Source organism: Castor canadensis, chromosome 7, assembly GCF_047511655.1.
Source record: "Castor canadensis chromosome 7, mCasCan1.hap1v2, whole genome shotgun sequence".
Classification (NCBI taxonomy): Eukaryota; Metazoa; Chordata; class Mammalia; order Rodentia; family Castoridae; genus Castor; species Castor canadensis.
In genome coordinates, this window is record NC_133392.1 from 81,133,590 (window position 1) to 81,161,534 (window position 27,945).

The 27,945-nt window shown below is 37.8% G+C and overlaps 1 protein-coding gene across 1 annotated transcript; it reads left to right on the forward strand.

Moving 5' to 3' along the window:
- LOC109675093 (uncharacterized) lies at positions 1–27,639 on the forward strand. The gene is given in 11 exon segments (XM_074079491.1): positions 1–910; positions 912–946; positions 1,233–1,331; positions 14,224–14,370; positions 14,373–14,414; positions 14,417–14,563; positions 14,566–14,874; positions 14,877–15,125; positions 15,128–15,394; positions 15,397–15,465; positions 16,254–27,639. Coding segments are annotated over 11 exon segments (1,743 nt in total). The 5' UTR covers positions 1–809; the 3' UTR covers positions 16,532–27,639.
- The last annotated feature ends 306 nt before the right edge of the window (positions 27,640–27,945 follow it).

Consider the following 27,945-nt stretch of genomic DNA (forward strand, 5'->3'; position numbering starts at 1 on the left):
GGAGCAGAAAGAATCTGCATCATAATTCTGTATATGTCCTATATTACCAGTCCTTTAGGGCATGGGAAGAAAATTCTATATTAGCATGTCTGTTTATGTTTGTATCTAAAAAATAAGAACAAAATTAAGCTTTCCTTCTATGCATAGTGACAATATTTTACTAAATTTAGAAATAAATAAAACTGGTGGTTGCTCAAAAGTTTTACAGATTAGGTGAATAATTAAATACTTGGAGATCACTAATAGGATTAAAGTAAAATATGTCATCTAGTTTCCCTGTCCCCCTTTGCCTCTATAGCCTTCATCTCATCACAGGTTCAGACCTACCATTTTGTGCTATTTTCAGTTCCACTGACTTGCCACATTTGTTTTTGGGCTTATCGCCTTTGCTTATATTTTTGGCATGTATTTAAAGAAACTTAAGTTTTATCCCTTTGGTGAAATCCAAGATGAACTTACAAAGAACTTTTTTATGGTCCCTGTCTTTATTGAACATACCTTGTAATGTGGGTCCTTCAAGTACTGTGGTAAGTATGACTGTGTGTATGTGATCCTTACTTGAAAACTTCTTCTTTTTGAAGTACTGTATTCAACTGGGAATATCCAGAAACCAAGATAATTCTAGGCACATGTAGGTACTTGGATATTTTTGCATAAAGTAATAAACTAATTTACTAACAGAGTGTTTCTGCTGCGATTTCTTTTTTACCAATGAAGTATAACACAAACATGGCATAGACTAGAGGTCCTTTGTAACATTTTATCATTAATTACCTTTTTTCACACCACCTGATTCTGACCACATCAGAATGAGCAGAATTATGCTTTTTCAGGGATCAGTGTTATTCAGGGGTGTGGCCGTGGCCTTCTCTCAGGACGAGTGGCAGCATCTGGATTCTGCCTTGAGAGCAGACACTGGAGACCTATAGCCACCTCATCTCAGTGGGCAGGTAGAGGTCATTTCCAATTGAGATGAGCAGTATATATATCCCTTTCTTATTTACAGAAATGTGTTTAAGTTTTGTGCATTTTAGTAATATTTAGGTTTAGAATTCAGAGACCAAAGACACCTTTTTCCTGCTTGGGTACTAGAAAAAATTCATTTTCCTCTGCCCAGTGACAGAATTAAATGAGCCAGTTTTATTGTGCATTCTGAGATATATCATCCCTCCTCCTTGAGGGACCTTGAAACCTTCCCAGCTTGTCCTAAATCATATAATTCTTATTGACAGGATATTGCGTCCCTAAACCAGAAGTGATCCTCAAGCTGGAGCAAGGAGAGGAGCTGTGGGTATTAGAGGAAGAAGTCCCATCATACCAGAGCCACCCATGTGAGTGAGTGAGTATGTGCCATTTGGTATTTAGGAGAAAAGTATATTATAAAGGGTTTCTACTAAGACCATTAAAATGTTCTTCAGGAATCATGTGGCAGAGGCTCCACACCTTTAGAAGTAGCGTGTTGACATGGTTCAGCTATGTAGTGTCACTGAATCACCCAGCATCTTTCAGTATCAGTCTCATACACAAGTGCTGTCCTTTTTTTCATTGAGATATAAATTATAGTTATATGAACACTTAATGAAATTTTACAAATGTAAATCATGTATCCATGATTGAAATAAATATATAGAGCATTTTTCAGCACCCCAGAAGACTCTCCAATGGCCACTTCCCAGTAGATAACACCACCCCTTCTGTTATTATAGTTGAAGTTTGCCTGATTTTGACTTCAAATAAATGTAATTAAACCATGTGTGTATGTCTCCTCTCCTCCCTGTATGTAGGTAGATAGGTAAATAAATAGGCAAAAAGACAAAAAGTCTGCTTCTCAGGCTTGGCATTATATGAAATGTATCAGCAAAGCATTCCCTTATATTGGTGTGTAGCATTCCATTGTAGGATTGAATGAGAGTGTTTCTATCCATTATATTACAGAAGCTTATTTGAATTGCCTTGAATTTGAGAAACATTGTTATAAATATTCTTGTGTATGTCTTTTGAAGACATTAACTGTCATTTTTGTTAGATGTTTAACTAGAAGTAGACTTGTAGGGCATAGAGTAGTTACAAGTTTAGCTTTAGTACTATTTAAACAGTTTTCAAAAGTGGTTGTATTAAATTATACTGCCACCAGTAACATGAGTTCCAGTTACAAAATATTCTTCTCAACACTTGGTATTGTCAGTCTGTGGTATTGTATAATAGGTATTTGATTTTTATCCCTATTTCCTGGCATTCAACTCTTAAAATCCTTGGAATCCCCAAAGTGATAAGTGTCTTTTTGTATCATAATAAATTGACTAATGACTGGACACCCCTGGGGTAGTTTCAGGTTGGAGTCCAGTAACTGGAAAGTATTGGGGCTTTCAACCATAGTGCCCAGTCTCCTAGGAGAAGAGGGGCTGAAGGTTAAGTTGATTACCAATGGCCAAGGATATCATGCATATGCAATGAAGTCTGAAAGGACAAGGTTTAGAGTGCTTCTGGATAGCTGAACACATGAGTCTCATGGAGGGTAGTTTGTCTGGAGTTGGCCTAAAACCACTTCATCCCTTCGTGCATATTGGTGCATACCTCATTCCATGCCTGCATTTCTTCATCTGTGTCCTTTGTAAAATTCCTTTATAATAAACTGGTAAACATAAGTGTTTCTCTGATTCCATGAGCTACTCAAGTGAACTAATTGAACTGAAGAAAAAGGTTGTGGGAACCCTGATAATAGCAGGTTCATTAGAAGCATAGGTAAAACAATCTTGAGGTTGCTACTGGCATCTAAAGTTGGGTGGAGGGAGTCTTGGGCTGAGGCTGACTGAGCCTTCTGTTGTGGGATCTGACACTAGCTGCAGGTAAATTGTGTCAGAATTGAATTCGAGGATGCCCTGCAGGTGTCTGCTGCTACAGAAGTGCTTGCTTGCTAGTGAGATGAAATCCACGTATCTGGTGTTGCAAAGTAATCTTGTCTTGTTAAATATTAGAAGAAAAAGACAAGAAACTAAGGTATCTTGTTTTGCTTTTTGTTTTTTTTTTTTTTTAGATACACAATCCAATTAATTGTTAGCCAGTCTAGTCATTGTGTTGTGGTATCTCATTAGGTTGTTTGTTTCCTTGTTTAGAGATAGGGTCTGCTACGTAGCTTAGGGTCTTGATGCTCCTGGCTCAGCCCCCAAGTGTTGGGATTGCAGGTGTGCATCACCACCAAGCTCTCTTGGTAGGTTTTAATTTCCATTTGTTTGATGATTAATGATGTGAGTATCTTTTCATACATTTTTTTGGTGGCACTAGGGTTTAACTCAGGGCCTCGTGCTTGCTAGGCAGGCACTCTGCCACTTGAGCCACTCTGCCATTTCTGTTTTGTGTTGGATATTTTCGAGATAGGGTCTTGTGAACTATTTGCTTGGCCTGGCTTCAAACTTTGATCATTCTGATCTCTGCCTTCTGAGTAGCTACCGTTACAGGCATGAGCCACTGCCACCTACTGCTTTTCGTACATTTGTTGGCTACCTGAATTTCTTCATTTGTGAAATCTTTTAAACTCTTTTACAAATATTATTTTACTGGGCATCAGTCTTTTTCTCATTGATTTGTGGCTTTAAAATATGTTCTGGATATGAATCTTTTGTGAGATGTGTCAAAAAATATCTTTTCTTGATTTATATCTTATCTAGCCATTCTTATTAGTGATATCTTTTGTTGAACAGACTTTCATTAAAAAAAAGTGCTGGCAGAGTGGCTCAAGTGGTAGAGCATCCGCCTATCGACTCAGAGATCCTGAGTTCAAACCCCAGTATCATCAAAAAAAAAAAGAGAGAAGTTTATTAAAATGATCATCCTTTTCCCAATTGTTTTATGTTTATCGTTGTTGTTTCTCAGGTGACTCTATGTGAGGCTATGTCTTCCATGGTACATCTTTATGAAAATATCCCTGACTTTTACTATTATAAGTCAGTACTTTTAAATCTTGATGTATATCATGAATATAGAATGTTGTGAATTATATCTTTAACCTATAAATGCAGTAAAAGTAGAACTCAACAACAAAAGTAAAGACAAAAAACATGCAAACAGCTGGAAACTAAATAACTCATTACTTAATGAAGAGTGGATCATCGATGCAATAAAAGAGGAAATTAAAAAGTTCCTGGAAGTCAATGAAAATGAAAACACAACCTACTGGAACCTATGGGACACAGCTAAGGCAGTCTTGAGAGGAAAGTTTATAGCCATGAGTGCATATATTAAAAAGATTGAAAGATCCCAAATCAATGACCTAATGATACATCTCAAACTCCTAGAAAAACAAGAACAAGCAAATCCCAAAACAAATAGAAGGAGAGAAATAATAAAAATAAGAGCTAAAATCAACGAAATAGAAACCAAAAAAAACATACAAAGAATTAATGAAACAAAAAGTCTGTTCTTTGAAAAAATAAACAAGATCGATAGACCCCTGGCAAACCTGACTAACATGAGGAGAGAAAAAACCCAAATTAGTAGAATTAGGAATGCAAAAGGGGAGATAACAACAAACACCATGGAAATCCAGGAAATCATCAGAGACTACTTTGAGAACCTATATTCAAATAAATTTGAAAATCTTAAAGCAATGGACAGATTTCTAGATACATATGATCATCCAAAACTGAACCAAGAGGAAATTAATCACCTGAATAGACCTATAACACAAAATGAAATTGAAGCAGCAATCAAGAGTCTCCCCAAAAAGAAAAGTCCAGGACCTGATGGATTCTCTGCTGAATTCTATCAGACCTTTAAAGAAGAACTGATACCAACCCTCCTTAAACTGTTCCATGAAATAGAAAGGGAAGGAAAACTGCCAAACACATTTTATGAAGCCAGTATTACACTTATCCCAAAACCAGGCAAAGACACCTCCAAAAAGGAGAACCGTAGGCCAATCTCCTTAATGAACATTGATGCAAAAATCCTCAATAAAATAATGGCAAACCGAATTCAGCAACACATCAAAAAGATTATTCACCACGACCAAGTAGGCTTCATCCCAGGGATGCAGGGGTGGTTCAACATACGAAAATCAATAAACGTAATAAACCACATTAACAGAAGCAAAGACAAAAACCACTTGATCATCTCAATAGATGCAGAAAAAGCCTTTGATAAGATCCAACATCACTTCATGATAAAAGCTCTAAGAAAACTAGGAATAGAAGGAAAGTTCCTCAACATTATAAAAGCTATATATGACAAACCTACAGCCAGCATTATACTTAATGGAGAAAAATTAAAACCATTCCCTCTAAAATCAGGAACCAGACAAGGATGCCCACTATCTCCACTCCTATTCAACATAGTACTGGAATTCCTAGCCAGAGCAATTAGGCAAGAGGAGAAATAAAAAGAATACAAATAGGTAAAGAAACTGTCAAAATATCCCTATTTGCAGATGACGTGATCCTATACCTTAAAGACCCAAAAAACTCTACTCAGAAGCTTCTAGACATCATCAATAGCTATAGCAAGGTAGCAGGATATAAAATCAACATAGAAAAATCATTAGCATTTCTATACACTAACAATGAGCAAACGGAAAAAGAATGTATGAAAACAATTCCATTTACAATAGCCTCAAAAAAAATCAAATACGTAGGTGTAAACCTAACAAAAGATGTGAAAGACCTCTACAAGGTAAACTATACACTTCTGAAGAAAGAGATTGAGGAAGACTATAGAAAGTGGAGAGATCTCCCATGCTCATGGATTGGTAGAATCAACATAGTAAAAATGTCAGTACTCCCCAAAGTAATCTACATGTTTAATGCAATTCCCATCAAAATTCCAATGACATTCATTAAAGAGATTGAAAAATCTACTGTTAAATTTATATGGAAACACAAGAGGCCATGAATAGCCAAGGCAATACTCAGTCAAAAGAACAATGCAGGAGGTATCACAATACCTGACTTCAAACTATATTACAAAGCAATAACAATAAAAACAGCATGGTACTGGCACAAAAACAGACATGAAGACCAGTGGAACAGAATAGAAGATCCAGATAAGAAGCCACACAACTATAAGCAACTTATCTTTGACAAAGGAGCTAAAAATATATGATGGAGAAATAGCAGCCTCTTCAACAAAAACTGCTGGGAAAACTGGTTAGCAGTCTGCAAAAAACTGAAACTAGATCCATGTATATCACCCTATACCAAGATTAACTCAAAATGGATCAAGGATCTTAATATCAGACCCCAAACTCTTAAGTTGATATAAGAAAGAGTAGGAAATACTCTGGAGTTAGTAGGTATAGGTAAGAACTTTCTCAATGAAACCCCAGCAGCACAGCAACTAAGAGATAGCATAGATAAATGGGACCTCATAAAAGTAAAAAGCTTCTGTTCATCAAAAGAAATGGTCTCTAAACTGAAGAGAACACCCACAGAGTGGGAGAAAATATTTGCCAACTATACATCAGACAAAGGACTGATAACCAGAGTATACAGGGAACTTAAAAAACTAAATTCTCCCAAAACTAATGAATCAATAGAAGAAATTCAAATGGCCAGAAAACACATGAAAAAATGCTCACCATCTCTAGCAATAAAGGAAATGCAAATTAAAACCACGCTAAGATTCCACCTCACCCCTGTTAGAATAGCCATCATCAGCAACACCACCACCAACAGGTGTTGGCGAGGATGCGGGGAAAAAGGAACCCTCTTACATTGTTGGTGGGAATGTAGACTAGTACAACCACTCTGGAAAAAAATCTGGAGGCTACTTAAAAAGCTGGACATCGATGTACCATTTGATCCAGCAATACCACTCTTGGGGATATACCCAAAAGACTGTTACTCCAGAGGCACCTGCACATCCATGTTTATTGCGGCACTATTCACAATAGCCAAGTTATGGAAACAGCCAAGATGTCCCACCACTGACGAATGGATTAAGAAAATGTGGTATCTATACACAATGGAATTTTATGCAGCCATGAAGAAGAACGAAATGTTATCATTTGCTGGTAAATGGATGGAATTGGAGAACATCATTCTGAGTGAGGTTAGCCTGGCTCAAAAAACCAAAAATCGTATGTTCTCCCTCATATGTGGACATTAGATCAAGGGCAAACACAACAAGGGCATTGGACTATGAGCACATGATAAAAGCGAGAGCACACAAGGGAGGGGTAAGGATAGGTAAGACACATAAAAAACTAGCTAGCATTTGTTGCCCTTAACGCAGAGAAACTAAAGCAGATACCTTAAAGCAACTGAGGCCAATAGGAAAAGGGGAACAGGTACTAGAGAAAAGGTTAGATCAAAAAGAATTAACCTAGAAGGTAACACCCACGCACAGGAAATCAATGTGAGTCAATGCCCTGTATAGCTATCCTTATCTCAACCAGCAAAAACCCTTGTTCCTTCCTATTATTGCTTATACTCTCTCTACAACAAAATTAGAGATAAGGGCAAAATAGTTTCTGCTGGGTATTGAGGTGGGGGGAGAGGGAGGGGGCGGAGTGGGTGGTAAGGGAGGGGGTGGGGGCATTGGGGAGAAATGAACCAATCCTTGTATGCACATATGAATAATAAAAGAAAAATGAAAAAAATAAAGCCTCCAAATTTTTTACCAGTGTGGTTGCACTAGCTTGCATTCCCACCAGCAAAAAAAAAGAAAAAATGAATATAGAATGTTGTGAATTATATCTTTAACCTCTAAAATATATTAAAATATAAGCCAGGCATGGTAGTTTGAGGCCAACCTGGGCAAAAGGTAATGAAACCCTGTCTCAGAAAAGCATGTTGGGCATGGTTGTATATGCCTATGAAACCAGGTGCGCAGGAAGCAGGTAGGAGGATTGAGGCTTGAGGCCAGCACAGGCAAGACCCTATCTGTAAAATAAAGTAAAGCAAAAAGGGCTGGGGATAAGGTCCTGGGTTCAAACCTAGTATCAGCAAAAAAATAACATGCATGAAGATAGTATCTATGTTTGGGAAAGTGCTAATGTGTTGTAAGTCTTTTGCATTTTCATGTAAAGTTTAGAATTAGCTCGTTGATTTTCACGAATATACACACACATTTACATGCCTGCTGGTACATTTATTTAGATCTCCTTTATCATTTGGGGAGAATTAATATTTTAACAATATTGAGTCTTCTAATTCCTAAATCCAACTTAGGTCTTTGCTTCTGTAATTTTCAGTTTAGAGGCTGTGCTTATATTTTTGTTGAATATATTCCTAAGCATTTTTAACTATATTCATGTTTTACTGTTTTATTTTCTATTATATTTTACTTTATATTATTTTATTTCTAGACTTGTGTTGCGAACATGTAGAAACACAATTGACACAAGGCACATTGGCCTTGTGTCCTATAACCCTGCTAAATTTGCTTATTCCATAGTTATTTTGTAGATTTGTCAAAATTTCCTATGTAAACAACAATGTCATTTGTGAATAAAGACAGTTTTATTTTTTCCTTCTCCATCTTTAGATCTGTCTTCATTTCTTTTCTTTTTTGACTTTTGGTACTCATTAAGGAATACCAGCAAAAGGTATTGTAGATGTGATGAGAATGAAAATCCTTGTCCTGTTCCTGACCACAAGGACACACTGTTCAGGATATTACAATCAGTTTTGATATTCACCAAAGGATTTCTATAAATGCCAAATACATATTGAGGATGTTCCCCTCTGTTCTTAGTTTCATAAGAGTTATTAACTATTGAATGTTGGCAGTTGTTACTATGAATTCAGTGAAATAATTGTATGATTCTCATTATTCCATTAAGATAGTGAACAATCTTGATTGATATTTTAAATGTTAAACCAACCTGATATATTTGAATTAAACCCCTATAGATCATAATATATTTTTCTGCTTTCCTTATCACTGAATTTGGCTTTTCACTGTCTGATGTAGGATTTTTCTGCAATATGTTAATGATCTTTTCAGTTTGGGGACTGAAGACTGCTATTCTCATGAGTTAAGTGGTTTCACATTTTTCCAATTCTAGGCATGCCATTATTTCTTCTCATAATGTTGAAATAATTTACCAATGAAACAGTTTAGGTCTGATGTTACCTATTTATAAAGATTTTTTTTAATGTCAGACTTTTAAATTTTTCTTAATGTGTCTTTGTTGATATCACAAATGTAACATGAGGCTTCTGGAACACAATAGATAACTTATTATTTACTTTCGGTCTCATAATAAATGTGTAGTTTCCAGGAACATCAATTTCTTACTTATGGTAATGAGACAGAAGACAAGGGGTTACTGTACACATACATACGGAGTCAGTATTTTAGGTGATAAAGTGGTACATGTGTATAAAGAGCAGAGGAAAATAGCTGTCCCCTCCTCTTAGGATCCCAGGTTTAGGGACATAAGAAATACTGTTTCCAGTTTTACAACCCAAGGAAGCCTCCAGAAACTCCACTCCCTACCCCCCTGAAATATAAATTTTGTCTGGGGAGGTAAATCTCTCTGAAAGTCTATCCCTATCTAACCAGTCATAAATTATTCTCCAAGTCTCATTCTTTTAGCTTAGATCTCAAGTTTCTTTAAGGGTTGTTCAAAAAGTCCTCGCTGGGCAGAAACAGAAAATTGTTTTATTTGTAGTCTTCCCCACTGCCAGTGCCACTCATTTTATTTCTTTATAGGGACTTTGGGCTACTTTTTTGGGCTACTTTTTCTACCTACATGCCATTCCAAGTTTATTTTGTTTTACTCTTTAACCATAAAGCTCTATCTTAGAAAGTCAGGTGTCTTCCTTCTCAAGTTTTCCACTGACCTTTAACCTGATCCAAGAGGCACAGCAGAATATATTAGTAGTTTGCTTAGACTTTGCCTTGACCTGCAAGGAGGTCCATGGCATACTCTGTCATCCATTTCATGCTGGCCAGTCAGTGGAAACCAACTAAATGCCTTCTAAATTAACACAGGGTCATGAATGAATCTGTTCAGGGAAAAGTTCTATAGCCTTTTTAATGGAATAACCACACTGTAGTGAAAACTGCTCACTGAGCACATCTGAAGTCTGATACGCTATAGAGGTGTTTCTTAAAATGTTTTTGATGACTGCCTTTTACATGCACAAAAAGTACAATCCAAAGGGCACAAGTGATACCTGTGGAAATAATGATTTCTTCAATTATTAGGAGGCCTCCTAATTTGGTTCACTATTCCAGTTCAAGTAATTCAGTTTAGTCCTTGTTTCATAGGGACTGCAATCCAAACACTCCTTGTGCAAAGCACCAATTAGTTCACCACCCCCCCCCGCCCCCCATAACCCTCCACTTCTCCCTCCCTGTGAAAACAATGCCTAGATATTTATTACACATGGAAAAGGTAAGGGCTGCTATTTCCTGGTCAGGCATCTGGTAGGAATGGTAGAAGCAACTGCCAGTTTGAATATAATTTTCAGTTAGGTTAAGCAGCCTGGGTAGCTGTTTAGCAGGGAGGGGTTGGATTTCCTTCCATTGTTGTAAAGTCTGAATCTTTTTGGTAATTTCATATGTTTTCCATTCATTCTGTATTGTTCCAGACCTTTTGTCTGGGAAGGATATGAGAGATATCAAAGCCTTTTAACAACACTTTCATGCAACTTAAACAGAATTAAGTTTAAATCCCCTAAATCGTCTTTTTGCCAAGCTCTGGCATGGCATTTCTGCTAGAATGAGGCACCTGATACCAAGGAGTATGGTTGGAGTGAGAACTTGAGTTTTCAAAACAGGTCTGTATTTGAGCTGGGTATATAGCTCAGTGGTTTAGTGTTTGCCTCATATGCATGAGGCCCTGAGTTCAATCCCTCCCCCCAAAAAACCAAAAACAAATAGGTCTGTATGGTCCTCCCAAACACAGATACGCCCCTTTTATCCATCTCATTTCCAGTAAGTAGCCTGGAGACATCCCTTCCCGGAAACAACAGCATTTAGTAATCAGACTGCCTTGCTAAGGTATGTGTACCAAGAAAAAGATGAGGGATGTAGGAACAGATCCATTCTTGTTGAGGTTGGCAGTGATGATGTAACTCCTGAAGGTGTTGAAGTTCAGATTTGATTTTCTCCCAGAAATGGGTGGGCTTTGCTTCCTAATGTGTGGCTTTTCCCCACCCTTAACCTTCCACAGGAATCACAAGGCAAGAATGAATTTGACTTCTGTAATCTTGGGGTTAGCTCTTGCATCTGAACAAGCTCTTTCAATAACTTTGAGTGGCCCAGACGGCTCAGCCTCCATGCAGTTTCCGTGGCTCAGAGTGCCACAGTGGTGCCTTTCAACAGTGAGTCAGAGTTCTTCCACTGTGCAGGGTGACCAAACCTGCTTCAGCTTACTAAAGACCATATCAGAGGGCGGGCAGTTTGAATGAGTAGCTTGCTGAGATGCTGTCCAGATAAAAAGGTGTTATTGTAGAGTTTTCTTTTTAAAACTTCTTTCCACCTTGTCAGTGATGAAAAGGGTACAAGTGACTAGAGAATTCCCATCTTGTAATGTTCAGGCAGGGGATTTTAATACAAGCTCACAAACAAGATCAATGTTACTTTTTCTCTTTTCTTTTTAAATTTTATTTTATGTATTACACTTAAAGAAAAATTGCAAAATATGATAGGAAAAACCTTTCATATGGTGTAGATTCACCAGTAGTTTTTTTTAAAATAAATTTAAATTAATTATTTTAATTTTTCAACATTACTTTTCTTAAAAAGGCAACTTCCAAAGTGTATCTCTATATGATGACTGTCTCCCTGGTCATGCTGTCTCCTTTGCATATTGCCTTGCCTAGGCAAAAATCATTTCTAAGCCTTCTCTTTTAGGTCCCATGAAATACCTGGATATTGTCATTGAGCATTAATTTTTTTTGCATTGATGGGGATCAAACCAGGGGCCTTGCACATGCAAGGCAAGTGCTCTGTCACTGAACTATACAACTAGTTTTAAAATGTACTATTTTAACCTTTTTTGATGGTACTGGAGTTTGAACTTGGGGCCTTGTACTTGCTAGGTCAGTCATACCTCTAGCTTTTTTTTTTTGTTTTTTTTTTTTGCCCAAGCTGGCCTCAGACCTCAATCCTCCTAACTATGCCTTATGAGTTTTTGTTTTTGTTTTTTTCTTGGTGCTAGGGATTGAACTCAGGGCCTTAAGCATGTGCTTTACTTCTTAGCCAGACTTTTAGCACTAATTTTTAATGTAAATCAATGAAGTAATTGGTTCAGGAGTGAAGAGCATGCAAGAGGAAACTAAGAGGTAGTAAGACCCTAAGGAGATATCCTATGAGCTGTCTGTTAAGTCCTAAGAAATAATTGGGGGAAAAAGAATGAAACCACTGTAGTAATCAAAGTTCAATTTGGAGAAACAGGCAGAAAAGACTTTGCTGAAAATGCAGTGGAAAATGTGGAGGTTGGAAGTGAAAAACCTGGGCAAAGAGCAAATAATTTGGAAATAGTGCTTGATGTAGAATAAGTGCTTCTTATTCTTATTAATTATGAAGACCCCATTGAGTACTTTAGATTACTTCTTCATGTATGTGTGCACATCAAGAAATTTTCCACACACATTAGTTTACCAAGACTTCTTTCCCACTATAATTTTAATCCTCCAAAGAGAAAGGTCTCGTTCACTCATAGTCTCATATTACATTACTAATGATTTTGCTTGACTAAGAAGCCAGATACGGGAAGTTCTTTCATAATAATCAAGTCAGAAAGCATTACCTCAAATACTTTCCAGATACACTGGTCAGGTAATTGAGTTGTAGATTCTGAGTTGTCAACAGGAAGACTGAAAAACCTTGTCTGTTTTTTCTTCTTAACAGCAGTCACACATACACTTCAACAAGAAGACTAAAAACTTCGCTGTTTCTTCTTAGCAACAGTAACACATGCTCATTTCAAAAAATATAGAATGTAAAGGCCAGGGTGTGGCTTAGGTGGTAGAGCATCTGCCTAGCAAGCCCAGCATCCCAAGTTCAAACTCCAATACAATTGAAAAAAATTATTGTAGAATATGAAAGCCACTGTAGGTGATCCACCTCATACATGCACATATCAAGCTCAAAGAAGAACAGGAAACATTGGATTTTATGTAGATTTTTAGTAACATTTAACCATTATTACAAGCATTAAATACATTTTTTCTATACATGCTTTTTGGAAATTTTTCCCCCATATTGGTAGGCTTTTAAAAACAGAATTATTTAAAAATAAATTACATTCAACTGATTTTCAATATGAAGTCTAAAATTTAGTGTTTGGCAAAGGTAATTCTGATTAACATTTGTAAAACACTGTTGATTTAATATATATACAGCATTGAAAGAAAATCATAGGTAGAGTAATACCTACCTGAAACATGGTTGTTTAAACAAAAGCAAAGAATATTAATGTTAACTTAAAATGCAGCTCATATTTGTGTTAAAATGAATTATGCAACAGTCCTGACACGTTTTCAGTCAAAGAAGCTGAAAGTGTAGGCAGGGGGAAGGCACCTGTTAGAAACATTGTTGGACTGCATCTAACAAAATGATAAGAATGTTTAGTATGAGATTGTGAATGAGAAAGAGCAATTTATGAGGGACAAACAGTTGTGCTTGATAGAGAAAAATAAATTTATTCTAGCTTTGTAAAAGGATAGCTTGATTCAAACCTGAATTCAGATGTAAAAATATATTTATTTCAGTGAACATTGTAAAAAAAAGTGCTGCTAGGACCTAGATAATATTCTAGTAGTAAAGGCATGCATAACTGAAAAAAAGTGTTAGGATAAAGGTAGACAAGACTTCTGCAGCTGAACTTACAATGCTCCTAGGGTGGCATGATACACAAGAAATGTGGAGACATACATATAAGAGCACAACTAGGGACTGATGTTAAATCAGGTGAGATTCATTTGGAGCAAAGTCAGAAAGCACTGAAAGAGTCTGGTAGTCTGGGATCTCCAGTGCTGCAGAGGTAAAGGAAAGCACTGTAACTAGAACAGAACTGTAGGTCTGACCCCAGTGGCAACTCTTGTTGCAAATTTTTATTCATAGTGAATCAGAGCTAGACACAGAATTGAAACCTAGGATATAGGACTGTTTCTTTATGAATTAGAACTCTCAGAAATTTGATTTGTTGCTGGATGTAGAGTGGAAAAGAGGAATAAATGGGAAGTGTGCACTGTGTTATCATAAGCTAATGCTTTTTCTCCTAAATGTTTTCGTCAACTAATCTTCTTTATCACTGTATTTATATTTCAGAATTAATTGATACCAGTAGAGAGTACTCAGAAAAGAAGTTCAGTGGGTTTAACAGAGGTGAAAAATGGCACTGTGATGATAAGCATGAAGGAATTCATTCTGAAGAGAAATCTTGTAGGTATAATAAAAGTGAAAACAGCTTCTGTGTTATGAAGACCTTGTTCAGCATCAGAAAATTCAAATTTGGAGTAACCATTTGAATACAATGAATGTCAGAAAGCTTTCCATGAGAATTAACTCTTCCTTATGCATAAGAGAGGTTACACAAGACAGAAAACTTGTGAATGTACTGAATATAAGAAAATCTTTTGTGACATGTTGTCTCTTACTGCTCATGGAGATGTCCAAAAAATAATGCCTATGAATTTAATGAAAGTAGAGAAAATTGTCTTGAGCAATCCATTCTCTTTGAACACTGAACTGCTTATCCCATCAGCCAGAAGACAAAACTCAGTCCAATTCAGAGAAGACACTCAATGGACAGTATAATTGAATATAATTAATATGGAATGTTTTTCAGTGAAAAGTCAGTCCTTGCTGTACAATAGAGGACAAACACAGGAGACCAGCCCTATCAATGTCATGAATGTGGAAAAACCTTCAACCAGAAGTTAGCCCACACAAGGCATCAAAGAACACACAGAGAGGGGAAATCTATGAATGTCATGAATGTGGGGAAATCTACAAGATTTCTGACGTTATTAAACACCAGAGAATTCACACAGGGGAGAAACTTTGTGGATGTCATGAATGTGGTAAATCCTTCAGTGAGAAGTCAACCCTCACTCAACATCAGAGAATACACACAGGGGAGAAACTATATGAGTGTCAAGAATGTGGGAAAGCCTTATCATTTAAGTCAGTCTTTACTATATATCAGAAAACTCACAAAAGTGAAAAGCCGAATGCTGTGATTGTGGGAAAGCCTTTCTCAGAATGTCTGACCTAATTAAACATCAAAGAACTCACACTGGGGAAAAGCCTTATGAAAGTAATGAATGTGGGAAATACTTCTCTGAGAAATCAACTCTTACTAAATATCTAAGAATTCACACAGGTAAGAAACCCTATGAATATACTGAACGTGGAAAACTTTTCTGCTACTACTCAGGTTTCACAGAACATCAGAGAAGACATACAAGGGAGAAACCTTTTGGATGTAATGAATGTGGGAAACCTTCCATCAGAAGTCAGCTTTAATTGCTCATCAGAGAACTCACATAGGACAGAAACCCTATATTTGTTTTTTTTTATTGTTTTATTATTCATATGTGCATACAAGGCTTGGGTCATTTCTCCCCCCTGCCCCCACCCCCTCCCTTACCACCCACTCTGCCCCCTCCCTCTCCCCCCCTCAATACCCAGCATAAACTATTTTGCCCTTATCTCTAATTTTGTTGAAGAGAGAGTATAGGCAATAATAGGAAGGAACAAGTGTTCCTGATTGAGATAAGGATAACTATACAGGGAGTTGACTCACATTAATTTCTTGTACGTGTGTGTTGCCTTCTAGGTTAATTCTTTTTGATCTAACCTTTTCTCTAGTTCCTGGTCCCCTTTTCCTATTGGCCTCAGTTGCTTTTAAGGTATCTGCTTTAGTTTCTCTGCATTAAGGGCAACAAATGCTAGCTAGTTTTTTAGGTGTCTTACCTATCCTCACCCCTCCCTTATGTGTTCTCGCTTTTATCATGTGCTCAAAGTCCAATCCCATTGTTGTGTTTGCCCTTGATCTAATGTCCACATATGAGAGAGAACATACGATTTTTGGTCTTTTGGGCCAGGCTAACTTCACTCAGAATGATGTTCTCCAATTCCATCCATTTACCAGCGAATGATAACATTTCGTTCTTCTTCATGCTGCATAAAATTTCATTGTGTATAGATACCACATTTTCTTAATCCATTCGTCAGTGCTCGGGCATCTTGGCTGTTTCCATAACTTGGCTATTGTGAATAGTGCCGCAATAAACATGGGTGTGCAGGTGCCTCTGGAGTAACCTGTGTCACAGTCTTTTGGGTATATCCCCAAGAGTAGAAACCCTATATTTGTAACGAATGTGGAAAATCATTCTGTGTGAAGTCAGAACTCATTGCACATCATAGAATACATACAGGGGAGAAACCCTATGAATGTAGTGTTTGTGGGAAGTCATTCTATGTTAAGTTAAAACTCACTGTACATAAGAGAACACACTTGGGGAGAGACCCTCTAAATGTAGTAATTGAGGGAAAACACTCTCAGAAAACATGTATTAGTATAATGGATATTGAGAACATCTTTGGCCTAATGTCACTTCTCAAAATATAGAACACTTAGGAGAAAACAAAATGATGATCTTGAGTATTTAAAGATTTTCTGCCAGAATTTGGACCATGCATAATATATTTTTAAAAAGCTCAGTCTTATAAACCTATTGATGAGTAAACAAAAATCTTTTGCAAAGCATCACCTCTTGAGATATTTTCTTAAGGAAAGAGACCTTGGTTAACATCCCTAAGGTAGAGAAAACATCATTCCCAGGCCAGAAAAAATGCACAAACTATAGGAAAACATTTATTATTAGATGACATTTTATTGGACATATGGATTAAGAGGGAGCTCTGGGAACATTAGCTAGTAAATGCTAGAGAAAATGTATGGAAGCTTTAAGTCAAAATCCAAATTTATTATTCATCAGAGATGTTGAATTGGAGGGTATAGTATTATAGAAAATGTGAAGAAGTTTTTCATTTAATAATAGAATTTTACAATGTTAAAATACAATTTGGCCATTGGTTGGACTACTGTTCCTCCCTGTTTACGACATAGGTCTGAAAACATATCAGAGGAGCAAGTGGTCATAAGCAAGTTAAAGGTTTATTGCTCTGCCTGTGCAAAACAATGGCAGATTCTTATCAAGGAGACTCACCAATAAGAGGGCACCAAAATGTTCACGGAGAGACAGATGGGTATTCTGGGAACATATGGTAGGACACAAGCCTGCCAGCAGGATTCTTTTTTGCAGTACTGGGGTTTGAACTCAGTGACTACACCTCTAGTCACTCCACCAGCCCTATTTAGTGAAGGTCTTTTTTTTTTTCCAGATGGGTCTCATGAATTATTTGTTCAGGGTGGCTTTGAACTGTGATCCTTCTAATTTCTGCCTCCTGAGTAGGGTTCCAGGTATGAGCCGGCAGCACCTGGCTAGGATATTTTACTTTTATTAATTCTGAGAGACTTATTTTGAAAGACTCATCCTTGGAAATGGAGGATTAAAGGGCAAGGTGGGTTGCTTGTCTAAACTTACAGGCATAATTAAAGTGAGTCTGAAGTATCACTGCTTCCTTCACTGGCATGTGTCTTAACAGTTTAGCCAGAACTTTCTGCTGTTATGACAGGCCAGGCATGATGGTACAGGTCTGTAATCCCAGCACTTGGGAGGCTGAGACAAGAGAACTGAGTTTGAGGCCAGCTTGGGCTACAAAGCAAAACTCTGTCTCAAAAAAAAAAAATACCCACAATGAATCATCTGTAGATTCTAAACCTGTTAAATTTGGAACTTTAAGAAAACACAGATAGATTCTGCTCCTAGGTTGTATTTAGTAGTTTGGAGCCAATCAGTGTGCCAATTGGGAACAACCAGAAAAATCACACAAAAAATTAAAGTGTAACTGATTGTTGTAGAGCAAAGAGCAAAGGTAAAAGTGGTTATTTTGTGGCAAAGAGACCTGGCATACAACAGTATGATTGGTGATCAAAGTTCATCTCACCATGCAGCTCCAGTGAGATGCACTGAGAAGACACAGCATTGTTTGAGTGGTGCTCTTAACAAATCATAGCTGGAGTTTGCTTATGAGGAAACATCAGATGAACCTATTTGAAAAATAATCTTACAGAATGTAAAGAATTTTTCCTTTAAAACTATCAACAAAAGGAAAATCCTGAGAACCTATTCTAGATTGGAGGAGACTAAAGGTATTTAACAACAAATGAAAATAGACATTGTTAAAATAGGTGGCAAAATTCAGGGTGTGAAGATTGGATGGGAGTGCTTATCATTGTTTATTTCCTAACTTGGATTATAGTTGAGGAGTTCTACAGATTAATGCCTTGTTTTTGGAAAGCATACACTAGATTATAAAGAGTAATGAAGCCTCATGTCTGCAGCTTATTTTCAAATGCTTTGGGGAAAATGTCCTGTGTGTGTGTGTGTGTGAGTGTGTATGAGAGAGAGAGAGAGAGAGAGAGAGAGAGAGAGAGAGAGAGAGAGAGAGAGAGAGAGAGAGAGAGAATGAATGCAGGCACAGTTGGAGGAATCTGAAAGGGAGTCTTTTGCACTATGTAACTTCTTTCCTCCGAGTCTGAAATCCTTTCATAATCCTAATTTAATTAATATAATCTACCACATTTATAGTAAAAGGGAGTGAAATTATATAACTATTTCAATAGATGCAGAAACAAAATATTTGATAAAATGTTATGCCTGGGTATGATTTTTTAAAAATAGAAGAAAACTTCAGAAATAGTAAATAAAACCAACCTGAAACAAACATCATATTTAATAGGTAAATAAGTTTTGTGTATACTTAAAGTATATATGATGATATAACTTATATGTAAAATGGATGCTGTATGAAAACTTAAGCTTCCATTATCTTGGTTATCCACTTCTCCGTTGTGGCAAGAGTGGCTATAATCTCAGCAAAAATCTTGAATACAGTAACTGTAGCCCCATGATGTACTTTATAGTACCACTTGTACTTCCTAAATACTTGTACTTGCTATTTTGTGTTATTTGTGCTATAGCCATCCATTTCCTTCTCTGCCCCTGCTCTGGTTAATCACTCTTTTATTCCCTATATTATATATTCAACCTATGTAAAAATTCCACATGTGAGATTATGCAATATTTTTTTCTGTGTCTGTTTCACTTAGCATAATGTCCTCCAGGTCCAGCCACGTTATGGCAAATGACAGGATTCCTTTTTTAAGGCTGAATAATATTGCGTGTGTGTGTGTGTGTACACATATCACCGTCTTATCAACTGATGAATGCATGGGTTTCCATACTTTGACTATTGTGAATAATGCAGAAGTGAACTTGCCTGAGCAGATCTTTATAAGATGGTAATTTCATTTTCATTGGGTATATCCAGAAGAGGGTTGCTGAATCAACAGATAAGTATTGAGATATTTCTTCCTGATAGTAAAAATGAGATAGGAACCACTTCTATTCAACATTGGACTGAATGTTCTAGTTAGGTTATTAAGGCAAGAAAAAGAAATTGAAATCCTAAAAACTGAGAAGATTGAAGTCCAATTGATTTGATGATGTCACTGTATACATACTAAAAAGAATCTATGGAGAATTTATTAGAAATAAGTGAATTTAGCAAGATTTATTATTAGAAAATTATATATATACATATTTGTGTGTGTGTGTGTGTGTGTGTGTGTGTTGGAAGTTAAATGATGTCAGGGCTTTGTATCCTCTTGGGTTAGACTAATAGGGACTAAGTTTACCTTTCTGCCTGAAACAATAGGAAATTGTAAAAATTGACAAGATAGAGGAAACAGTTATTTCAAGCTACTGGGCATCAGGCAATGACCACTGTACATAATATGTTCACTGTCATTGTTGTGATGGTTATACAAGTTAATTAAGTTTTATCAAGTTCTATATAGAGAGAATTTGATAAAATATATATACATATATACTTTATGTATACTTTAAGTACTATACTATATTGCTATTAAATTTATAATACATTAGCCTAAAACATTAAATTATAGAAGTCTTAAATAATTTAGCACAAAACTTGGGAGATTTTGAATGCTAAAATAAATGAAAGATGTTCTGTTTTTCTAAGTTTGAAGACTCATTTTCCCCCAAACTGGTAGATTCATAATCACCAAGCAGTAGATTTGGTTGGAAATTAAATCTGAATTTAAAATGTAAACATAAATGCAAATAACCTATGAAGAGAATCTGAAAATAACAAAATATAGCTGTATGACTGAGGTTGCCAGGTAACAAACAAGCCTTATTATAAAGCTGTACTTACTTACTAAGATGGTGCGATACAGGCACAAAGATGAACAATGTCCAGAAATGTTTAACATTGGTGCATGATAAAAAGGAAACTGCAGTATTGTGGTAAAAAGGTGATTTTCTTGATCGTGGTCCTGGGTTATTTGGATCACCATATGGAAAAAAGAAACATTGATTCTAACCACACCACCATATACACAAAGATCAACTTCATATTAATTGCATATTTAAAATGTCAAAAATAGATATGTTTTTCCTTTGGAAAAAATGTGAATATGACTATGACACCTTAAACAAGAAACAAACTAATCATAGATAAATTTGGCTATGTTAGCATTGTGAGCTATGTGCTTGAAAAAAATGAACACAGTATTGCTTTGCATTGTGTGAAGGTAATATCCTCCTGATGCGTTTACATGAGAAGCCTACTTTGGTATGAATTGTATAACCCAAGCATGACAGGGACTTCTTACATTTGTACTATGATCCTGCCTATGTTGTATTTTCCTCAAGTAGGCATGACTATAGACTGATACACTTACTTCATAGGGTTGTCATGGGAATAATTGATCAGCTATGAGGTCCAACACATGAGCTATGTAGGTATTAGCTATTATTTCCTGAGTTCACTTTCAACAAACTAGATAGGTTCTTACCAACTCTTTGTTATCCAGAACCCATTTTTTCCATAATGACAAAGCCCTAATTTGCATTTTTCCACCTACCTCTAGAAGGTTCAGAGATAATCCTCATTAGACTAAGCCAATCAGAAAACGTTAGGAATTTGTTTGGGATTGACACATGTCCTAGTTCTAGCTACAGTTGTAGACGTGTTCTGGAAACTTCTGGACTGAAGGGGACAAAAAAATAAAAAAATTGAGTTTAAGAGGATGTCTTTGGGCTTCCCACTCTGGCAATTCTGCAACATGACTTCTAGTTACAGAAGAAAATTTGCTTCATTCAGTTGAGATGCAGCTGTTTCTTAGAGCCAGATGCATCCTATTATAATTTTTATGTGTGTCAAATATGTTACATGCACAGTTGGGGGGTTAATTTATTCTGGTAATTTGCAGATAGTCTCCATTGTAAATTCCATAAAATGAGCCTAAGCATCAGAAATAGTTATTCTTGTTTCCTACTTTGAAAGAAAACATGCATGTATTTCATTGTATGAGAAATTACATCTCTGGCTGGGGCTGTAGCTCAGTGTGCTTGTCTAGCATGTGCATGATCCTGTGATCAATCCCCAGTACTGCAAAAAATAAAGAAAGGGAAGGAGGGAGGGAAGGAAAAACAAAGAGAAAAATTATGTCTCAGGAGTTGACATGTTGGTTAGATTTCCTTTTCCATTCTTTACCTAAAATTTAACAGGTAACTAATTTCTTATTCTAGGTTGTTGGAAATGATGAGCTTAACTTTTTTCAAACTCCTAATGATTAAAAATGCTATTACTGTCATCTGTAGTGACTATAAATCATGTTAATATTGAGCCACAAAAAGACATGAGAGGCAGAAAGGGTGTTCAAATTCAGGCAGTGCTAGCTCCTTGGTTGTGTTCACATTGAGGGCCATTCTATCTGTTTTTCCTCTGTTTTGGATATTGCATGAGTAAAATTTTTAAATTCATTTATTCACATGTGCATACATTGTTTGGGTCATTTCTCCCTCCTGCCCACCCCCACTCTCTCCTTCTATCCCCCCTCGCTTCCAGGCAGAACCTGTTCTGCCCTTATCTCTAATTTTGTTGAAGAGAAGACATAAGCTTAATAAGAAAGACAAAGCATTTTTGCTAGTTGAGTTAAGGATAGCTATACAGAGAGATTCCTAGCATTGCTTCCTTGTACAAATGTGTTACATCTCAAGTTGATTCATCTCTAACTAATCTTTACAGTGGTTCCTGATCCCCTTCTCGTGTTGACCTCTGTCGCTTTAAGGTTTCTGTATTAGTTCCTCTGGAGTGGGGACATCAAATGCTTTCATGTTTTGGGTTTACCACCTATCCCCATACCTCCACCATGTGCTCTCCCTTTTCACATGACCTAAGTCCAACCACATTGCTGTATTTGCCCTTAGCAGGCTGGCTCTAAGATTCCTAAAGATCCCTGTCTTCCTCACCTAGAGTGTTGGTTGACTTAGTGACTTGTTTCTCATGTGTAATATGGATAGATGGAATAATGACATATCACTTCCATGACTAGTCTACATTAGATTATGAACTTTGTCTTTCTGTCTTTGATAAAGCAAGTCACCTTGTTGGAGAGTTATGTGGCAAGGAGTGAAGGATGGTCTCTAACTGAGAACCAAGGCTCTCAGAATGATAACCCCCCAAGGAACTTAATCTGGCCAACAAATACATAAGTAAGTGTAGAAGTAGATCTTCCCCAGTAAGTCTTTGGATGGAACTCCAATCCTGAAACCTTGATTGTAGTCTCATGAGAGACCTAGGAAGCCACAAACTTTTGGGATATTTTATCACATAGCAAAAGGTAACTATGGAGCATGTGCCAATAGTTTATTTCTTTATATTATATAGATATACCATATTTGTTTATCACCAGTTGATGGACATTTGAATTGTTTTCAGTTTGCAGCTAGGCTTACTCTAATTTTGTTCTGGACACTCAGGTACAAATATTTAGGTGTCACATATATTCATTTTCTGGGAGTAAAATTGTTAGGTCATATGATAAATTTATATGTACTTTTTAAAGAAACTGCCAAACTGTTTTTCAAAGTGATTATGCTTTCTCATTAGTAATTCATGAGGGTTTGTTTCTTTTTGCATCCTTACTACTACTTATTAATTACCCTTGTATTTCCTGTTGTGTTAATTATTGTAGCCTTCACCTTTAGTTTCCTTGTCCATTCTATAGAGGCTTACCATTCTTATCCTGATCCAAAATCATCTCAGAATTGCTTTTGCTTCATTTCTCTTCCTCTTGTGTTCTCTGCTGCCTACCTTCTTTTCCTTATCACTGACATTTGTTAATACTTAACTTACTTTAATTGAGCAATTGCTGTGTCATTCATTCTGGATGTTGGAGTCTTATGTGTATTTGGTCAAAATTAAACATGACATAAGGTTACCCACTATATTAGCAGATGAAAGGGAAAAAGACAACATGATCATAACGATTGATACAGAAAAGCATTAAATCAAAATTCAACATTTATTCACAAAATTTTTCCAGAAATTTGGGAATAGAGAGGAATTTCCTCAACATAGTTGAGGAATCTACAAGTCTTTGGATAGGAGAACACCTGAGAAAACCAGGAGGTGTGGCCTTCCCCTTCCCCAGCCAGCAGCCTCTTGCAGATCTGAGCATGGCTTCTTCCAAAAACTTCATGCTCTCAGTCTCAGCACACCACATTCCTTCTCTTTTTTTCCTGCCCATTTCCTCCAGCCCTGCAAACTCACTGTCCCACACATATCCAGATACTACCAGGGACCTCTGGTCCCCAAATTCCATAGGCAAAGACCACCTATGTTCTCATTCTCTACTGACACTAGGCAGCCCTGGCAATTTACATTGCTGCCCCAAAGTTCCAAACCATGGGTAACTGTCTGACACAGAGACTTTCTGTGACTGGATAGACTATTTCACCTTTAGATGAAAGGCCACAAGAATGCACAAAAAGGAGAACTTGGCCGCACAGCAGATTCCATCTTATAATCTGCTTGTGTGCACTAGCTTGAGAGGTGACAGTGTGGCAAGGTTCTCAAGCTCTTTCAGACTTCTCCTTGCCACCACTTTTAGGAAACAGCTAAGCCAGGTGCGTGGCCCAAGCCTATGGACCCAGACACTGGGGAGGGGGAATTCTGTGTTGGAGGCTAGCCTGGGCAAAAAGTTAGCAAGACCCCATCTCAATCGATAAGCAAAGCATGGTAGAACATATTTGTTATCCCAGCTTTGGGAAGGACTGGATAGGAGGATCTGGTCTGGGGCCCACCTGGGCAAAAGTGTGCGACTCTACCTGGAAAGTGATAGAGCATTACCTAGCAAGCTGAGATCCTGAGTGCAAGCCCAGTATCGGGGCAGGGTGGAGGGGAGAGAGTGAGAGAGAGCTGGTGGCTCACAACTTTAGTCCCAGCTACGTGGGATGCTGAGATTGAGATTATGATTTAAGACCAGCCCAGGCAAATACTTTGCAAGACCTAATATCTAAAATAAGCAGAGTAAAATTGAATCAAGGTATGACTAAAGTGGTAGAGCACCTGCTTTTCAAGCACAAAGCCCTGAGTTCAAACTCCAGTCCCATCCCCCCCCAAAAAAAAGAATGTGAGAGAGAGAAAGGGAAAAGAAAAAGGAAGAATAGAGAGGAAAGAAAGAGAAAGAAAGGGAAAAGAAGGGAAGTAAAAGAGAAAGAAGAAATAAAATATACAACACTGCAAGGGAAACTCAGAAACTGTTGATTTGTTTTAGAAATCTGAAATAAGGCAATATGGAAAGTGGTATTTATTCAATTGACATTTATTGAGAACAAACTATGTGCCTGCCCAGTGTTATTCCAAGCCCTGGGAAGTATCATTGAACAAATAAGATAGTTCTTGCTCTTGTACACCTTACAAAGTGTATATTCAATCAACCTGTTTCCTCAAAGTTCTAGGACAATGAAGAGTTGGGCAGTGGATGGAATGATAGTAAAAAAATAAAGTCCTTAAGTTCTACACCAAAAACTTTCTAATTAAAGTATGAGTAAACACCTTAACCAGCCAGATTTGCAATTTGAACATTGAAAATTGCAATTTCAACTTTAATTCAGCTGTAAGTCAGAAAAATCCTGTAACTATATTTTAAATAAGTAGCGATCTATTGCTCAGTAGTTTCTTCTCTTCCCTTTTCTCTTCTCATCATTTCCACTGACTTGAAAGAAAAAAACTTCCCAATAATTAGCAGTCAACATCTTAGTTACTGAATTTGTGTTAAGCCTTCACAGGCCCAAACCTGAGCTGTTCCCAGTTTCCATCACAGAAGAAGAACGCATTACCACCTTGACCTTGGCCAGTGTTTGGCTTGACTTGCTCAGTTCTAGGGCAGCAAGATTTACCTTTCCTTTGGCAGACTCCTCAGTGCTTACAAAGCAGTTCCTTTGCATAAAAACCCCCAAAGTACATGTAATGAAGGGAATGCCTGTTCCTTTGATTCCTCTGGACCAGGGAAGAACACACCTGCCACTGAATCACAGCAGGAGTTTTCTGGAAAGTGCACCAAATACAACTGAACATCTACTACTCACCCCTAGAACTGACAGTGTTGTTTCCTGTTGGGAGACTCTGCTACCCAGAGCAGCAGACCTCTTGTATCAGAATCAACAGATGACAACTACAATGTTCCCCAAGCCAAAGGATACTAAGCCCCAAAGTCAAACCTTAGTTTGTGTCTGAAAAATTTCCACAGAGAAGAGACATGGATTTGTACTTTTAAGCATACTTCTGGCCATTTTTTTGGTGATACTGGGGCTTAAATTTAGGGCCTCATGCTTGCTAGTCAGGTGCTCTACCTCTTGAGCCACTCTGCCAAACCTCTGAGCATGCTTCTGAACTCACATAGTTTGTTGGTGTTGTTAATTAGTACTGTTAGTGCTGTTACAGTATTTAGCATGTTGCCATACTACAGGGCCATTTCTGTTGATTGGGAGACCCTTACTGATAGCTGCTTGCTCCATGGGAACATGGACCAGGACAGCTTTGCAGGGTAAGATTGGTCCCTGCCTCACTAGGACCAAGGTGACTATGAAGTCATTAACAAGAGTGAGCAGAGCTCCTTCACCCTCCAGGAACTATTCCACCAAGCCCTATCCCCAAGGCCTTGAATAACCCCAATAGTTAAACTTTTCTGGATACACAGCACCACAGGAAGCACTCCTGGTCAAGAGTACATGAGTGGACAGGAGTATTCACTGGCCAACTCGAGAAGAGTTGCATGAAAGAGAGACTGAGGCAAATTCCTCCAGATAAGTGTCCACAGGGCAGCACTGTCACCAGAGGGTATTGTCCATAGGGACCTAAAGCCAGAAAACCTGGTTTTAGATGATGCCGTCAATATCAAGGTTGCAGACCTTCAGCAACGAATTTGCCATATGGTGGAAGCTTTCTGTGGCAGTCCCTTTATGCTGCCAGAAAACTCGTCTAGGGCCACAAATATGATAGGCCCCTAGAAGATGCATGGACCTTGGAGTCATTCTCTTGATGACAGTGGTCATCAGGTCCCTGCCATTGGTTGAAGGAAACTTTATGGAACTGTAGGAGTACATACTGAGCAGAATATTCCACATTCCTTTCTTCATGTCCATGGAGTGTGAGAACCTGCTTAAGGAATTCCTGATCCTCAACTCCAGTGAGACAGGTATGCTAGAGACAACATGAGGGACCATGGGTTGAACATGGGCCAGAAAGGCAACTGTGGTCTTACATTGAGCCACTACCTGACAATGAGGAACCCAGGCTGACATTAGTAGCTATGTGGACTACACATGAGATAGACCCAGGACTCATAAATAGGCCAAAAGTGCAATGAAGTAATGGTCACTAATCTGCTAGTGGACTATAGGAGGCTGAAGTTGCAGGGCTCTCCTATCATGGTAAAGTTCCAGCTCTCAGTGGATTGAACCTACAGCTGCAAACCTCTCCTGTCACACAAGACACTGCCTCAGGTCTCAGCTAATACCAAGCAACTGAGTTTAAGCCATTCCCACATTTAATTCCTATTGTGTAAGTATCAATGCAGAAAATGAGCACAGGCCCCAGCATGGCCTTCACACCTCCCTCTCCACACACAGCACCAAAAGCAATGGAGAAACCCCAAGCAGAACCAACTTCCCCAGGATATGTCCCCCAAAAGAAACTCCCTTTAATTCTGGGCAAATTTAACAAAAGGTGTGACCCAGACTCTCTCCCTGTGCAAGAGCCAGGGCTAGCAAGGAGCCACTGAGAAGTTCCTCAATATGATGGGCAGAAACTGTTGGGAGCAATGAGCCACAATCTGACAAGGTCCTTGTGGCTTAGCAGGATCCTGACAAGGTCAGAGACTGCAAGTGCACCATGTCTCTCACTGGGGTTTTGAGGGAACATGGAGTGGCTCCCTTTGTCTGGAGAAAAGAAACATTAACCTGAAGGCATTTGTTTATTAAAGGCTGGGAAAAAGGGTGACATGTCCTTAGCAACCAGGCCTGGGTTTTACACATATGAAACTAGGCAAAACTAGGTGAAACTAGGGAGGTCCTGGTTTCAGTCATGAAACCAGGGAGCTGGGAGTGAGGACATTGTTTCCCAGGCATAGAAGTTCTCCTTGCATTGTATAACTTTCCTGCTTTGTACTGCTTATAAGCCTGATGCAAAAATAAAAAATTTGCCAGTTGGTCATCAGCCTTCTGGTCCTCTCAATTTGTGTCTCGTCTGCTCATCACTTTCCTGAGCCCTTTTGGTTCAAGAACCTCTGCAATCCCTGCAAGTGGTGCCCTGAACAGGGACCCAGAGGCTTAAGATAAGGAAGTCTCTGTGGTGCATGCATATGTTTTAGTTTTAGTTTCAGTTTGAGGTTACGGAACAGCATCGAGAGAAATGGGACAACAAGAAAGTAGAGAGCTGGCTCTCTTTACAGAAATTTTGTGTTTGATGTTGTGTGGTCGAAGACGTAAAGTGTCTAAAAGTCAGCTTGAATGTTTTTTGTCTCATGGCCTTCTTGGACAT